Source organism: Lissotriton helveticus, chromosome 1_1, assembly GCF_964261635.1.
Source record: "Lissotriton helveticus chromosome 1_1, aLisHel1.1, whole genome shotgun sequence".
Classification (NCBI taxonomy): Eukaryota; Metazoa; Chordata; class Amphibia; order Caudata; family Salamandridae; genus Lissotriton; species Lissotriton helveticus.
This window is the reverse complement of record NC_136057.1, coordinates 345,946,915-345,965,129: the sequence shown is the minus strand read 5'-3', so window position 1 is coordinate 345,965,129 and position 18,215 is coordinate 345,946,915. Positions and strand designations below refer to the sequence as shown.

At 44.1% G+C, this 18,215-nt stretch overlaps 1 protein-coding gene across 1 annotated transcript in view; it reads left to right on the top strand.

Moving 5' to 3' along the window:
- LOC144807718 (protein mono-ADP-ribosyltransferase PARP12-like) overlaps positions 1-18,215 on the top strand; it is a 361,427-nt gene that overhangs the window by 189,669 nt on the left and 153,543 nt on the right. The window contains exon 7 of the mRNA XM_078673379.1: positions 2,597-2,714. Coding sequence (XP_078529505.1) covers positions 2,597-2,714 — 118 coding nt within the window. The remainder of the gene's footprint in view (positions 1-2,596; positions 2,715-18,215) is intronic.

Below are 18,215 nucleotides of genomic sequence, written 5' to 3'. Positions count from 1 at the left end.
AACCATGTTGGGAAGAGAGGGGTATGTACATCTCTGCCTCTCAACAAGGTAAAAGGAGATACTCCAGTCATACAGTGAGGAGACTCATTGTAATTCCAGACTTTTTGTTCGATAAACTCACCCACATCTAAGCAAGATGCTAATGCTGTCTGGATTCCTAGTTTTACAACCTTGTTCCTCTTTTTACCAGACCATTAGATGTGGGTGAGTACAATGCAACTTTTAAGTGTTTTATGTCTGACTTACTCATAAAGCTGCACATTTTCTCTGAAACAAAATGTGTACCATTGCCCGTAATAACACTTTTTGGAGCCCCTTCTAACAAAAATATCTCATTAAAAAATGTGATGGTAGACTCAGTATCTGGTGTCTCTACAAAACTGTAAAACATCCATTTAGAAAAGTAATCAATGGCTAAAATGACATATTTCATTTTGTGATTGAGTACAGAATACAGTCCAGAAAAATCTTGGCCTACTTTTCCCCATGGTGCGCTAGGGAACTCCGTTGGGTGTAAAGGTGTATTTAAAGTCCGCCAATGTTTATCAGAAAGGAGAGATTCAGGACAATTGTCAATCACATTTTTAACTTGATTACCCAAAGAGGTCCACCAGTAATGCTGTTTTATCTTCATTCCAGTCTTACTAGATCCAAGGTGTGCCCTGTTAATAACAGAACAGCGTAACTCAGTGGGCGGTACAAACCTGTTCCCCCGACATACTATACCATTTTCAACACACAAGTCACCAGACACCTGGGCGAAAATTCTCAACTCACCATTCAAGCATTTTGGGTCAGGCCAGCTGCGGGTTCTATATTCATCATTTTTTTCAAAACAAGGTAATTCTCACAAGCTACCTTCCAAGCATCATTGGTTAACACAGAAACGTACTTGTGCACTACGTCTACTACTGCCACACACTCGATGTCCTCCACCAATATATCGTACTAGTCATCCTTATTCATAAGCATTCTGGATAAACAGTCAGCGCGGAACTTTTTACCACCCTGAATATGTTTAACAGTAAAATTATATTCTTGTAGTATTGAAATAAGATTGATAGAAGATTAAGCCTTTAATAGAATAATTCTGCACCCACTGCACGGAGCAGCCTCCTAGTCGGTGATCGAATAGCAACTGAATAGATGCCATTTGAACCCCAACCCGCGACCACTGCACGCGTGAGCCACATTCAAAAGATGCACAATCATATGGTTCTAATGCATCTTGACCTAGCCGCGCAATGCATTATTACCAAAACTACAGGCAGGTAGACTTCTGCTCAGTAAAACCGGGTCCAGAAAGTAATCCCCCATTCCATAGGGATTTTATGGTAATTGCAGGTATTCCTTGAAGTTAATCTGTTTGGTGATGACAATTTTGGCCACCCAGGATTTTCTCATGGAAATCCTCTATGCTTGTATTATTCCGGACCTATGATAAGCAACATATTAAGCTTTGGACCTGCTGTGATGTCCTACAATTTGATGCTGCAAAGCACACTGATTTGTACATCTGTACTTGTGTTAGTTTAAAAAAACAAGGCAGGTTTTATTCTGGGATGCATATGCAACTTTTGAACTTTCTGAAAAATATGCATTCCATTATTAAGATATGAAGAGCCAACATGTCTCATTTCAACTCCAAATGAGATTTAAAGTTTTTAAAGTATTTCTAAAGTTTAAAAAAAGAAACACGTATGTCTTTACATCTCAGCATTTTGAAATTAGGTACTCTGTTAATCTTTTTATGTGCCTGAGTCAGAGTATTATTAGTTTCAAATTACAAAATGCTTTTAGACCCAACTAAACACAGATTTGCATGATAAAAAATAACAGTAGTTCTTTAACATTGTTCTGAATGTATGGTTTAGTTATACATGACAATTGCCTTTCCAAGTTAATGTGTCTAAAAGTGCAGCAATAATTATCGTACCTATCTTCCATGCTACGAGGAGTGCTGTAGCAGCTCCTGCAACCCTAATTCCAACAACACGGCCCTTTCCTAGTGCTTTATTTGTGCTGGTGCTTGCAGTTTATGGCACTGACATTTCTTCATGGGGATTAGGACGTATTTTTCATGGACATAACTTTTATCCACAGCAAGCAAGAGAAAGAAGAAAGATGAAAACAATAGGAAAACTGTGAGAAAATGGAGGAGCAGCAGTGAAAAAGAACCTTCAAGGGTGAAGTAAAGTGACAGGAAGTGTAGGGAGGAGGAGAAAGGATGGATGAGGTGGAAACAAGACTAGGTATTCTTGTTTTGAAATGACACCAGCACTGAACAGCACTGTGCACCTGTCTTTTTACAAATTCAGCACTGTTCGTCCATCTGTTGGTTTGGGAGGAGACTGATGGCCTTCCTCTGTGTGGCTGAATCTCATTCAGTGGAGTGTCAGTAAGAGATATCAAATAAGTTAAAAGCTGAAGTTCCACAGACATGAGTGTCCCTTGCAATAAGTTACTGTGGTCTCATGCATGTATGTTCGTGGTTAGTGGTCCAGGTAAGTTGTTTTATGCACTCTGTTCTCCAAAGGAAAGAGTATATAAAAATACTTCTGCGCATCAGTTCTTTATGTATTGTATTCTTTTGCAGGGCGGAAAGGAGGCAGCAACACTTACTTCAAAGGACCTGGAAACTACTTACAACACTGATAAACAAGCTGTCGTGAACTTTGAAGCTGGTTCTCAAAAGTACGAAATCCATTTTCAAGGTACTGTGATATTTTTTATTATTTATACTCCCATCACTCTCATACGCTACACTTGGTGTTGCTTTTTGATGGGGCCTGGTGAACTCCAAAGCCGATACTGCTTTGCCCTTAGGAGGGGGAGGGGCCAGGATACTGCTGCATTCCCGCCATTGTCTCCCGGCTATATAGCGCCAAGGGACATCCTGCGGTGCAGGCGTGCCCCCGCGAAGCCCGTGCCAAGGGCGGGCCCGTCCTGTGCCTGTCATCTCCAGGAAGGGTCTGGCGGGGCCACCCCCCTTGGTTTGATGGTGTGATATTAGTGGCCATTCCTGACTTATGCATTGGGACCTTTAAAATGTACTGTGGGTTTGGAATGAGCCTGATGAGCATCATGGTGTGCACAAACATAACCAAGCAACGTGACACGAGACATATGGTTCAGTAGGAGTTTGTACATGAGAGATGGTCTTATTTGGACTACACCACCAGCCCCAAGCAAATTCAAACTAAACATTAAAGAATGCTGGCACTAGCTCTGAACTATACATTCAGCTAAAGAAATTGAGCTCAGCCAGATGGGTGCATCACCTAAGCAGATTCAAACTAAACATTAAAGCATGGTGGCATACAAAATAAAAATAATACAAATACATTATTAAAGTAAAATAAATAAAAACAATTACTAGTTGTGACCACTGGTGGGAGCTTTCAGCTAAAGAAAGTGAGCTTAGCCTGATAGGTGCATCACCTAAGCAAATTCAAACTAAACATTAAAGCATGGTGGCATACAAGATAAAAATAATAAAAGTAAGTTATAAAAGTAAAATAAATATAAATAATTACTAGTTGTGACCACTGGTGGGAGGTTTGAGCTATACATTCAGCTAAAGAAATTGAGCTCAGCCAAATGGGTGCATCACCTAAGCAAATCCAAACTAAATATTAAAGTATGAGAGCATACAAAATAATTACCAGTTATGACCGCTGGTGGGAGGCCGCTGGTGGGAGGTTTGAACTATACACCCAGCTAAAGAAATGGAGCTCAGCATGATGGATGTCACATCTATCACAAAACAGGATTCTGCCATCAAGAACACCTGGCCAATGAAGGTTTAATGACCCACATGAAGTGAATGAGACACACAGAGAAGGAATAGTAATATTGCACAGCCTTACTAAGAAATTATTTTCACAGTCTAGATTGGACAGCATTTTCATATGTGAATCTCATTCCTTGTATGCAAGCAAAATAGAGAAAAATCACCTGTGTGTTTATGAGAATAAGAAAAAGTCATTTTGAAATGTATATCTAATGGCATTCCTACCCCTGAAAGAGTGTCATAATAGGACGACACCAAGCTCCAGACACACATGACCCTTGAAAGACTCAAAATAAGGGTAAGCAGAGTGTGTGCATGATCAGTCTATATTACACTTAAGCACTAATGTTTTGAAAATCCTTTCTGACCACCCCCAAAAGAACAAGAAATAGAGGCCAATGATACTGTTATGGGATAAGACCTTCACTTAGCATAATAATTATACAATTTACATAATTATGTACAAATATTAACAAGTAATAATAACTAACTAATAATTAATTATATTTTAACAACTAATAATAAATAACTAACAAAAAATCAATTAGAATTTTTTAACTTCCCTCCATTTACCCCTATGAAACCAACGACCTACACCTGAAATATAATTTAAAAAAATCTTAATTACATAATTACTATTATGATCAACTAAATGATTAATATTTCAAAGTAAATATTCATTATTTATAATTAATTTAATTCCCACCCTATATCACTACAAACTCTACAACCCACACCTAATACATAACCCAAAACATAAATTAATTACCCAATGTACCCAATTAAGTATCAATCAAATAATTATTACTAATTAAAAATTAATTATTAATTAATTATAATAAATTTACTTTCTACCCTCTTCCTCTGCAAACCCCACAACCGGCACCTAGGACATAACTTAACAAAAAAATGAATTACAAAATTTACATTATGAATTAATTAAAATTGATTATTAATACATTATAATTAATTTACTTCCCACCCTGTACCCCTACAAACCCCACAACTCACACCTAAAACATAACTTTAAAAATAAGTTAATTATATAATTTGCGAAATTAATTAGCAATTAAATAATTATTAATAACTACAAATTAATTATTAATAAATTATAATAAATTTACTTTCCCATCCTGTACCCGTACAAACCCCACAAGCCACTACAATACTAAAAATTACAATAAACAATTAAATTACATTTAAAAAACATCTACAAACTATATTAAAAAACATTAACAATAATTATACAGACAGTTTATAATATATAAAATTAAAACATATACTAAAATACATAAAGATAATTGAAAAACAATATTATTAACAATTATATTTTTGTAAATGATATTAACATTAATATGAACAACATAGATATTTTTGGAAACAATATTTTTGGCATCGATATTACTTACCTTAGAAAATAGATATTCTTATAATCCACAGTCTTGAGCAAGATGGCGTCTGGCTAGGCGGCTAGAGGAGAACGCTCCGATGCCGACCTGCTCGTTTTTAAAAATGCGAAGCTGACAATAGGAAAAGACACACTTGGTTATTCAAAGGGCTTTACCTAAATTCAAAGCTACACTTCAGCGATACCTGGATGAGGATCGAAAGCGTCTTGAGGCTGGTCTCCACGGCGGTGGCAGCAGCAGCTGAGGTGCAACGCTCACGGCGCTCTCGGTGCTCTCGTCAACCCTGCGGAGCAGGCGAAGTTTGCGGAGCGGGCTGGGCGGAGCGCAGAGCTCGTAGATTCTGCAGCACCCAACGACGCAGGAGCTTCGGCGGAGCCCAGAGGGACAGATTACCTGTTGCGAGACCACAACGGCAGCTGAAACAGCGGAGGTGGTGTAAGCAGCGATGCACGTCGCTGCAGAGTAATCTTTTCAGTGACGATTTGGAAGGACCCGTGATCATAACGCTCAAGGATTGTAAAGCTGACGGCGATATCAGGGGTAAGGCAGAGGCAGCGCGTGGGGTCAGAGGGGCAGCGAGAGAGACTCTGGCACTAATTTTGACTGGCAGGGCTTTGGAGGTAGCAAGTCTCCAAAGAAGCTATACACAACGTCTGAATCAGAGTTTGCCAAGGACAGAACGGCTGAAAGCCTCCCAGCGATATTGTAATCTAGCAATAGTGGTTCCAGAGGTGGTAGAGGTAGAGGTGGCTGAAGGGGTCGAAATGGCACCAAAAACTACTCGAGGGGGGAAAGTGAAAGCGCCAGAGGGGGGCGAGAACTCTGGAAAACCTTCTGGGCAAGTCGATAAAAACAAAGGGGGAGATAAGGATTTAAATGCCCATGCCCATGTTCATAACGCTTTGAATGAAGAAGGCGCAGTGGCCTGGAGCAAAACGAGAGCTAGAAAGCAGGCTGCAATAAATGCTGCACAACTAACCGGACAATCAAAAAGCATAGCCGGATACTTTGCCCTCTCCAATACAGCTAATACGGCTAAATTAGATGTTGCCAGTACATTGGAGCCGCCCAACACCCCCTCAATAGAGACTCAGTGGAGCAATATCATGGACCTCAATGATATAGCGGATACTGTAGAGGAAGATATATGCCCCACTGAAGGAATAGCAACGGTACTAAATATGAATACAGTTGCGGGCGGGACTCCTGAAACAGCAACCACTACAGCGCAACAAACTGTACTACTGGTACAAAAAATAACAGCAAATAGCGGCCTGAGCGGGCTGGAGGATAATGCAGATCCATTAGACAATTTCTACTCAGTAACAGATGGGTCAGAGGCATCCAAGGACTCACATTCTGACTTGGAAGAGAATGGTGGGACACACACTGATTCAAGCCTGGGCATAAATTTGGAAGAGGAAAGCGGATCTCCATCAAAGGGGAAAGGCCCAGAGCCGAGGAAAAAAGATTGTCCAGGCGACAGAGAAGTACGCAGTCACAAGAGAGAGCCGGCAGCAGCCGTAGGAGAATCAGCGTGGCAAGCACTGAAACTGAACCAGGTCTAAACTGGGATTACTCAGACACTCAGCATACCTATAATGAGATCGAAAATGAGAAGGAGGTTCCTATGGCTGGGGGGGGGGCACAGGGACAGACACCATCAGCAGAGCCCACACTTGAGCTAATTTTAAAATCAATTAAACAACTGCAGGATGCGACAAGGGCTGAGGGGAAAAAAAAACGCTTAGCAACTAAGCATCTACAAGGCGCTATAAAGAAGGTTGCTAAGATTTGCACAGCCACAAGCACGAGAATAACACACCTGGAAGATCGAACAGGCATGATGGAAGACCAACAAGCCAAAGACTCGGCTAGGCTGACAGGATATGAAAAGCAGATGGTGGATGCCCAGTGGAAGCTAGAGGACCTAGAGAATCGCCAGAGACGAAATAATCTCAGAATTCTGGGTATAGAGGAAGGGGCAGAAGGCGGGGATATCAGGGCGTACGCCCTGAGAATGTTTAAAGGAGCCTTCCCGGAACTGAACCATTGGGACTGGGACAGGGAAATTCAAAGAGTACACAGATTCCCAATGACCTTAAAAAAGAAGACTCCTTCTAATGCAGAGGGGGTATCAAGATCGAGAGCCATATTAGTGTACTTTGGTAATTTTTTATTGAGAGAAGAAGTATACGCAAAAGCTCGGCCCAATGCCAAACGTTCGTTTGAGAGTCAATCTTTCTTCTCAACCCCAGATTATTGCCATAGCACTGTCGAAAGAAGGTGGAGACTCAGAGAATTACTGGATCCATGTCACAAGATGGGCCTCCAGGCCTATCTAATAAATCCGGCAAAACTTAAAATAATCCATAAAAATTCTACTAGGGTTTTTTTCTCTGAAATCCAAGCAAGGGAATACATGTTTCGTGCCAGTGGTGAAGCCAGCGGTGAAGCTAGAGACAAGCCTTGAAGACTTTTATGATGACTTTATCTTTATTTAACTCCTTTTGCTAGGTGGAAAGAAATGTTGGTTCTAGATGGGTTTAGCCCTGTCTAATGTATACAAGAGATAAGTATAAGGATGATGGAGGGCTAGGGGCAAGTTCATTGCACATGTCGATTGGGGATAATGGAATATAATGGCGAGGGTAATGGTAAAGTCACGGGTGAATTGAATGATATGAAGGAAATATCAAAGTGGAGTAACTCTTTCAGGCGATCTAATGTATTTATAAAGGTCGGCAAAGGGGAGTCGATAGCCAGACTCCATCATAGAGGCCAGCGGCCTGCTTGCTCTAACAGGTGGGGGGGGAGGGGGCGCAGGGGAGGGGGAGAAAAAACAAAAAAATCATCACATCAAGATAAGATAAGACAAGGGGAAGATCAGAAATACCAAAATTTGAAAGATAAGAGAGTTGTCAAGAGGCTGAATGAGGATTTGAGGATAAAACAAGAATATCAATGCGGATAGGTACATTAAATATCTGTGGATTGAATGACGGGAGAAAGCGAAGGGAGGTGAGGGAGTATTTAAAAACAATTCATGTTGACTTGCTTTGTCTGCAGGAGACCCATATAGAGGTTGCTCAAAAGGGATTATTGGGGCAGCTAGGTTATCAACTGCTTGTTAGTACGACACAAGGGACGAGGACGCGAGGGGTGGCTATATTAGCGCGGCACGGCAGTGCGGTAGTTAAAAGACAAAAAGCAGATTCACATGGGCGGTGGGTGCTGATGGAATGCCAGGTGCAGGGATTTAACTTTACTTTATGCTCACTGTATGCCCCGACAGTTGATGATCCTGAAGTTATTAATGCTAGGAATACACAACTAACTAATTGGCCCCAGCCCCTGGTGGTCTGTGGGGATCTAAATATTAATGGCCTGAATGTTTTATGGAAGAATGATCCCAAACAATTTGTGGGGAGAAAAAAGAGAAGCCATATGGCTTTGATACGGCTAATGGAAGACAATGGCTTAGTAGACATATGGGAGCAGCAACATAACGCCGGTGGGGGCAACACGTATTTTTCTGCACCCCACAAAGTATTAGCAAGGCTAGACTATTTTTGGGTCTCCCCCACAATAGCAACCATAAGTAAAGTGAGCAGACTCCCGCGAGTCATGTCGGATCATAACCCGCTGATCTTAGATATATCAATTCCAACGCAAAACAAACAGACCTCAAACTGGACTTTTGAAAGAGCTCTGTTATAAGATGCTAAGTACATTGACCTTATGAGAGAATGGTTGAAAGGGTTTTTTGAGGTAAATAGAGGAACAGCTTCCCCCGCTATAGTCTGGGATACAATGAAAGCAGGCATAAGGGGAGAGACAATTAGCTATTCAACCAGACGAAATAAGGCAGAGAGAGAGGAGGTGGCAGGGAGAATAAGGATGGTGGCTAATATTGAGGAAGAACTTGGCGTCGCTATTAGGTCCAAACAAGACATTACTGTAATATCGCAGAGACTAACAGTTGCAAAAGCAGCAGTGGGGGAGATATTTGCATCTAAGGCAGCAGGGAAATACCTGGCATGGAGGAAAGAACAATACGAATATAGCGAGCAGATCGGCCGCATACTAGCAATCCGAACAAGACAAGCTGCCACAAAGGGGGATATTGCAGAGATCATGCTTCACGATGGTAGTAAAGTCACAGCACCCAGGGATATATGTGCAAGGTTTCAGGAGTTTTATCAACTACTTTATAGTCCTGATCAAGGGGGTGAGATACATGACATTGAGGAGTTTATTGAAGGAGCAAATCTAGAAAAACTGGATGCGGCTGATAAAGGGGCTCTGGAAACAACTATCAATCGGGCGGAAATGCATAGAGCAATCTTGGATCTTCCAGCGGGGAAAGCTGTAGGCCCGGATTCTATCCCATTAGAATTCTATAAAACCTTTATGACCGAAATAGAGGGGGATGTTTTTTAATTTAATAACTAATATTCAAAATGGTATACCCCCCCCCCGAGTCTTGGTGTGAAGCAGTTATGATTGTGTTTATTAAAAAAAATAAACCTCCGACTAATCCTGGGTCATATAGACCTATTAGTCTTATGAACAGCGATGTAAAAATTTACTCGAAATTATTGGCAAATAGATTAGGGAGCATAATAGGTAGGATCGTATCCCCCAGATAACATGGGTTCATCCCTGGGAGAGGAACGGCAGTGCATGTTAGGAGAGTCTTAACCCTGTTTGACGGAACGGCAGCCTCACGAGACCCTATGTCATTAATATTATTCGATGCTGAAAAAGCATTTGATAGGGTCTCGTGTTGATTCCTCTGGGCAGTGTTGGAGAAGGTAAACCTTGGGAGCGTATTTATAAAGGCAGTAAGGGCATTGTATCTTAACCCAAAAATAAGACTAAGAATTATGGGTGAAATGAGTAATATAATAACGATTGGGCGGGGAACTAGGCAGGGGTGTCCTTGCTCCCCGCTACTCTTTGCCCTGTATATAGATGCATTCATATGAAGAATAGAGCAGAATATAGATATTCGGCCAATTGTTTTGAATGGATGCGAAACAAAAATTCTGGGATACGCGGACGATCTGGCGGTCACATCAAGTAATCCCGAACTGGCATTGCGGGCGATAGAAGAAGAGGCTGCCACATATGGAAAGCTATCAGGATATAAGTTAAATGCAGATAAAACGCAGGTTGTAATAAATCAAAAAATAACAATGGTAGACCAAAGAATTACTAGAACAGCGATATATTTAGGGGTTTTAATTACCTCTGATATTTCGACAGTTGTGGCAAAAAATATAGAACCGATAATAAGCAAGGCCAAACTTGATTTTAACAGATTGAATAATCTACATTTGACTACAATTGGTCGGTGCAACTTGATAAAAATGTCATTCTTATCTAAGGTGTTATATCTTTTTAGGACTATCCCACTGTTATTTGATAATAAGTGGTTTAGGGAGTTGGAAGGGGTAACAAACAGGTTTATTTGGGCAGGAGGAAGAACACGCCGCAGTCAAAAAATTCTATCGCTACCCCGAGAACGTGGTGGGCTGATGCTTCCCGACTTTAAAGTCTATTATTGGGCTTCAGTTTTGCAATATATAAGAGGGATGCTGGGGGGGGGATATAACGGATAAATGGAGAGGGAGGGGTGTGATTCCAGATGTGTATGAACTCTTGGTTAAAGACTCGGAGAGATGGCTTCTTAAATACGATGAGAAAAGTTACTATAAGAAGGTACGCTTCAAGACCCTGGCGGCCGCAATAACAGTATGGTCTATCATTAAGAGGAAGATAAAATTGGGTAGAATGAACTACTATACACCGCTATATGGGAACCCATCGCTCCCAGGAATATTTCATGACTCTGTAATGAAAGGCTGGGATAGGCAGGGGGTTAGAACTATAGGAGATCTTATAGGGGCGGCAGGGATAATCACTTATGAGAATGCGCAACGTCTATATAATCTAAGGCATAGAGATTTTTATAAATATCTACAAGTAAGGTCTGTTTTATCAAAGAAGCGTGGTGGGGGTGCTGATATGCAAAAAATAGACTTAATGGAAGACATAAGAAATGAGACAGGATGCTCTATATCACAACTATATGGTGAAATATGTAAATATAAGGAGGATGACTCAGAAAAAATGTATGAGAAATGGGGAACAAAATTGGCACTGACAGGAAATGAGGCTGAGAAATCGTTAAAACTGTCAAACTCTGTGCTGAGAGCAACAAATGTGCAAACCCAGCAATATAAAACATTGTTTGAACTATACCATACCCCCCACAGGGTGGCACAGTGGGGTGGAACAAGAGGCATAACATGTCCAAGATGTCAATCTACCCAAGCAGATACTATTCACATGTTTGCTTCATGCCCTGCTTTAGATAAGTATAAACAAGAATTGGAGCAGTTTTTCAAGAACTCGTTGGGAATGAGTATAGTATTGCTAGATGAAGTAATGATCTTAGGGGTAACAAAGGATGGCTTGGAAATACCTCACTACGAGTTTTTGTATATGGCCATGGCATTAAGCAGATTATGTATAGCGTCGCTATGGAAAGACCCGAGACCGCCGACACTACAACAATGGGTCTCCAGGGTTTTGGCGATATACACGTTGGAACAGGCCCTATTCGAAAAAAAGGGAAGGGTAAGAAGAGAGGCTTCGAGACGGATATGGGCCCCAATAATAGATTGGAAGCTAAGACTGGGGGAAGCTTAAGTAAGCAACAGACACTTAACAGCCTTAATGACTTTGAGTTCGTAAGAATTAACATACTTAGTATTTGTATGATGAGCTTAGTACATGGATTAATCTGTTGAAATGAATTTTTTGCTTATTTTCTTATTCTGATGAAATATATAATGAAAATGTATTCTTGATGTTGTTGAACAATAAAAAAATTAAAAAAAGAAAAAGAAAATAGATATTCTTGCCAACTGTATTCCTGCACTACAACATTTGTGGATAATGGTATTAAAAAGTCGATATTTCAACATCTCATTATGTTTTAATCGATATTTTGTCCAAATACCCTCTCCACCATGACTTCTTCCAACCTACGCCTGCTCAACAACAGAAACGTTAAATAAAATATCTCAGAATTGACATCCCAGTGCAGAAGCCATCTAAGTGGACTATGATCATTAGAAATACCATAAAGGGACCTGCCAAACTGTTCGAAGCTGCCAATTTATTGAAAACCATAATCTGTTCACCTCTCTCACACTTCTTCATCCACCACATTTTTTTTTTAAATCTTTTTTATTAGCAGGATAATTAAGTGCATTTGCGGGTATCAACTTACAGTCATATATTCTACAGTCTGGTGTGTACATATATTCTCAGTATCAGGTGCAACAATTAGACATTTTCATTTTTATCCAAAGAATTCCATGTTAAACTCCCCCCTCCCTTCCCCTCCCTCTCCCGGCACTCGTAAATAGTTGTAGCAAAACTTTATGTTACATGGCTCTACTTATCACTGCTTATTTCCAATTCACATCCCTTCACAGATCACACAGGGACAACATTCAAATAGTTACGTAAGGTTTCCATTCGGTGCACCTAGAAATGTATTCTCCCATCTGAGTGTAAGTGAGCACCAACTATACATTAATCTACATATATTACAGGCACACTACCCTCATCCTATCCGGCGGTGGATATCGAGTCAGACTCTGTGTTTCCATTCGCTTCAAACGCCCATAACATAGCATACCAATCTAAGGATATTGGGGTCTTCCTGAGACCCTTGCGCTCCTCGCGCTGCAGTGTTTCGCCTTCGGCTTTTCCCCATCGCACTACCTCCGCCCTCCATACCTCCGGGTCCGGTGGTCGAGCCAACTTCCACCTCATTGTGATCGTGCGTTTCGCAAGCAGCATGGCCAGATCAGTGAATCGTGTAGCTACACTTTTCTTGCGCTCCGCAGGCCCCAGTCCCAGTATGGCATAGTCTATGGTGTCTATTGGCCTGGAAGGAGCTAGAGCAAGCAACGTCTCATGTATCGTTTTCCAGTAGTACCCTAACCTCGGGCACTCCCATATCATATGTATTAGCCGTGCGTCATCCGCACCACAACGGGGGCAATTATCAGTTGCGGTGGGGAACATAGCGTGCAGGCGGTGAGGTGTTAGGTACGCCCTATGTAGCACCATCAGTTGTATGAACTTAAACTTCGGGTTTCTGGACACTTTCTTTGGAAATTTAAGGATTCTGTCCCATTCCCTCTATCGGAGCGGTCTGCCGATGTCCCCCTCCCATTTGGCTCATAGGGGCTGTAATGATATCGCCCTCCCCGATCTAATACTGTTCGTGAGCCATTTAGTCAGGTGGCTGCCCGTTCCCATAAGGTATTGCATCGTCAGCAGCGGGTTTGTAAGAGGTTCTTCTCCATCCGGCGCCCATGTCTTCACCACATACCGGCGCACTCCAGCATGCAGGAGGAACAGTCCTCCCGGGGTATATGTGTTGCGAAAGTCCTCTGAGGACATCAGCCGGCCATCTGCAAACAGATCCCCGATTTGTGTCACTCCCGCATCGTGCCACGCTGTGAGCGCCTGGTTCGACAGCAGCCCCGTCCCCAGAGGGATTCCCAGAAGTGGCGTTGTGGGAGCGTAGGAGGACTCAGGTAACGTGTATTTCCCTGCTTTCCTCCGATAGTGTATCGCGAGTCGCAGCAACGGGGGCGTTGACATAGGAACCTCCGAACGAGGTATAAGCAGTGTGTGGACTTTCCCCTTTGACCAGTCCGCTTCCGACATGTCAATTTCGTGTAGATTTCGTCCCGCCAGCCAGTAGGCCAGCCACTGTAGTTGGCAAGCATAGTTGTATTCCCGGAAGTCCGGTACTCCCATACCGCCCGTACCGGTGTTGAGCTGCAGCTTGGTCAAGCCAATGCGCCTCCGCCCCGAGCCCCACACCAGTTCCGTCAGGACTGTATTCAGCACCTTAAATGTTGTAGCCGGGATCTCGAACGGTAAGCTCGTGAAGTAGTAGATCAGGCGGGGTAGTACAACCATCTTGGAGATGGCCACTCTGCCCGCCACAGACAGTGGCAATGCGGTCCAGAAGTGTACTTGTGATTTCAGAGCTGTTATTGCCCTTCCCAGGTTGCCATCAATCATGTCTTCAGCTCCTCTATACACCTGAATCCCCAAATAACGGAAGGTTGTTTCCGCCATCTGGAAAGTGTGAGGCGCAAAGGACAGTGGGGTGGTCGCACCAGCAGCGCTGAAGCAGTAGCCATAGGACTTAGGCTCGCTAATGGTGAGGCCCGACAGTGTTCGAAAGTTCTCAAAAAGTTTAGGTATGGGGTCTAGGTCACCTCTCAGATCCCGCAGGTATAGAATAATATCGTCCGCATAAGCAGACACCACGTGAACTGCTCCGGCTCTGTGTATGCCCCTGTGATGTGCCAATTTCCGAAGTTTACATAGCAGCAGCTCAAGCGCTAGAATAAATAAGAGCGGGGACAGCGGGCAACCTTGCCTGGTACCCTTCGCAATATCCAGCTGCACCGAGATGCACCTGTTCGTACGTACGCGGGCTGTAGGGTGGGTGTACAGGAGCCTGACCCAAGCAATATACTCGGGCGGTATCCCAAATATTTTGAGCGTCGCAAACATAAAATCCCATCTAAGGGAGTCAAAGGCCTGCTTCAGGTCCAGGGAAATACAACCTTTCGTTCCCTTGCCTGCTTGCTCGTCCAGCATGAGTTGGCCTAACCTCCGCAGGTTCATGGCCGTACTTCTGCCAGGCACGAACCCGCATTGGTCAGGGTGTATCAAATGAGGTATGTATTGAGCTAGTCTCGTTGCCAAGATCTTACTCAGGATTTTATAATCCGTATTCAGTAAGGATAGAGGTCTGTAATTAGCTAAGTGCATACCATCTCTACCCGGCTTTGGGAGGGAGACTATCAGCGCCTGAAGGAATGACTGTGGCAGCGTCTGGGTGCGCAGCGCCTCCTGATACATCACTTGTAGGCGCGGGGCAATAAGGTCGGCATAGGCCCCGTAGAACTCTGCTGGGAAGCCGTCAGTCCCAGGGGTTTTATTCCTCGGGAGCGCGCGTATGGCCTGCCGGACCTCCGCAACCGTAATAAGGCACTTCAGGTCGTCTCTTTGTCGGTCCACAAGTTGTGGCAGGCCTAGACCCTCCATAAACTCCTCGAATGCCTCTGTTGAGAGTTGTTGGTGTGGGCCGTACAATGTGGCATAATAGTCCCTAAAAGCAGTGTTAATGTCTATTTGAGTCGTGGCCGTGGACCCCCCCTGATCAGTAACCTCTAGTATGGGCAAGTGTGCAGGGGCATCACGTATGATGCGGGCCAGTAAAGGGCCCGATCTTTCTGCTTGTGCGTGTTGCTTGCAGGTGTTTTCTCTATAGTCCAGTACTCGCAGTTCCTCTAACAGTTCAGCATGGCCTATGTGCGCTTCCTGTAGCGGCGTGAAGGGCAGGTGGGTACCCGCAGCCTCATTTTCCAACATTGCTAGGCGGTCCTCTACCTCCTGAAGGCTTTCTATCACATCACGTCTCCTGCCCACCCGTGCCCCCATTGCCTCCCCTCTTATTGACACTTTAAATGCATCCCATTCCACTTGCCGGGAGCTGGCAGAACCTGTATTTATGGTGAAGTAAGACGTAATAGCATCTGCAAGTGACGCCGTGAAGACAGTGTCTTCCAGCAGTTCCACATTGAGGCGCCATGTCGGTATTGGCGTCGGGACCCTACCCCACTGCAGCGCTATTTCCACCGGGTTGTGGTCAGAGAGGGTCTTACCCATATGTTCCGCTGTGAGAACCGCCTCCATCAAGGGTTTGGTGCAGAAAAAGCGGTCTATTCTAGCGTGCAATCTAGGGGGCGGAGAGTAAAAAGTGTATTCCCTGTTCAACAAGTGTTTGTTACGCCACGCGTCTGCTAAATCCCATCCCTCTGCCCACTGCGTCAGCGCGTCCGCCTGCCTCCTACTCTCCGTGGCGTGCAGAGGCGGATGTGACCTGTCCAGTGATATATCCAGTACTGCGTTAAAATCCCCGCCTATAATCCACTTGCATTGCACCCAGTCTGCCAACACACCATTCATGCGAGTCAGGAAGTCAGATTGACCGGAGTTCGGTGCATACACACTGCCAAGCACAACAGGGGAGCCATCCAGTAAACCACGTACAAAGACATATCTTCCCTCCTTATCAATCCTCTTCTCCATGACCTTAAAGGGTATTGAATTCCTAAGCCAAAGTGCCGCCCCCCTCGAGAATACAGAGTAAGAGGTAGCAAACAGCTGTCCCTTCCATTTCTTGAGCAGTTTAGCGCTCTCCGCACTGTTCAGATGAGTTTCCTGGAGGCGGGCTATCCTGATACCTCTCCGGTTAAGTTGTGCCAATAGTCTGTGTCTCTTGTGAATAGACCCCATGCCCCGTACATTCCAGGTGCATAGTTTGTAGGTATTAAGGGTCCCCATGTTTGTCTGCGGTGGGCGTATCCAACAAGCCTCGAGGTCGGAAGGCCATGTGAAAGGTATGCAGTGAGCTGAGTGCTATTAAAACGTGTAACCCCCTAACTTTAAGGTCCCCAAGCAGAAAAACCCGAGGGCCAAACCTTGTTGCCCAATGTGGGCAGAAGACAATCCAAAACATGTCTATACGTTGGGGGGGTGTTGTCCACGTACACCTGCCAGGTACCTGTTGGTGTTGTCACAGCATGCCCTAGGCTGGTGTGTCCCCATCACCCCACCTCCCAAGTTCGTCCCTGTGCTTGAGTTTCATACATTACCACCTGTAGTTTGCCAAGGGTGCAGTCAAAGATCATCCGCCATTTGTGCCGTGATCTTGGGGAAGAGCTGCAGGCTGTCCGCAGAGCTGGACACCTCCGGGCGCGTGTCCGAAGTGCTGCCCGTGTCAGCCATGCCTCCTGCATCGTGGGCGGCCAGAGCTGCCTCCGTCAGTTGGACCACTTTCGACCTTTTCCCAGACCTGTCTGATCCTGATCTCCGTCCCTCCGACGAGTCTTTCGCTTGCTCGTCCCTCGCTGTGTTCTGCTGATAATCCTCCTGGTGCGAGGGTCCTCCGCCCCGGTCCTCCTCAAACGGGTCTTGTGTATTCGGCGGCGTGAGAGTCACCTCCATACACTCCGCAGCCTCCTCAGGGGTGTCAAAGAAGTGCGATTTGTTCTCGTACAGTATCTTGAGACGAGCAGGGAACAGCAGGGCATATTTCAAATTCCTGTCCCGCAACTTTCGCTTCACTCCAAGGAACGTGGATCTGGCCCGTTGCACCGCCGGGGTGAAGTCCGGGTATATTGAGATGGTTTTATCCTCAAACCTTAGCGGCGCTTTTTCTCTTGCCACTCGCAGTACTGAGTCCCGGTCCTTATAATGTAGGAGACGTGCTATCAGTGGTCGCGGTGGTGCCCCCGGCTTGGGCGGTCTTGCAGGTATTCTGTGCGCACGTTCCACACTATACAGCGGGGTTAGGTCCTGTGGACCAACGACCGTTTTCAGCCAGTCTTCAACGAACTGAGTGGGATTCCTTCCTTCACTTCGCTCCGGAATTCCCAAAATCCTTATCCACCACATTTTTTAAACGGTGTGTCCCATAACAAGAAAACTGGAGCTTGGTAGTAATATTTCACGACGTGAAAACATTTTCCCTATAGGATCAAAAGAAACACAACACACTTCAACCCATACTCCTTACATGGTTCAGCATGCCCCTTAGTAGGCTAGCACTTCAATAGGAGTAAATGCTATATAAATGTTGCAGTACAATGCATTAAATTTCATGGGCATTTTTCAGAACTGCTTCTTCCCCGTCACTGGTGAATCCAGGCTTATTCAAAGCCCCACTGCCTGGCCTGGGGTCTGCACGGAAGAGAAGATACCATATCATTTAGAGGAGACTAAAAGAACAAGGTCATCATTGGTGTCTTGTGGCATAATCCATTGTTGAATTTAGAGAAGTGCTTTGACTCTTGGGTGCAGCACAAGATCTGAAGTGAATTACTGGCTAT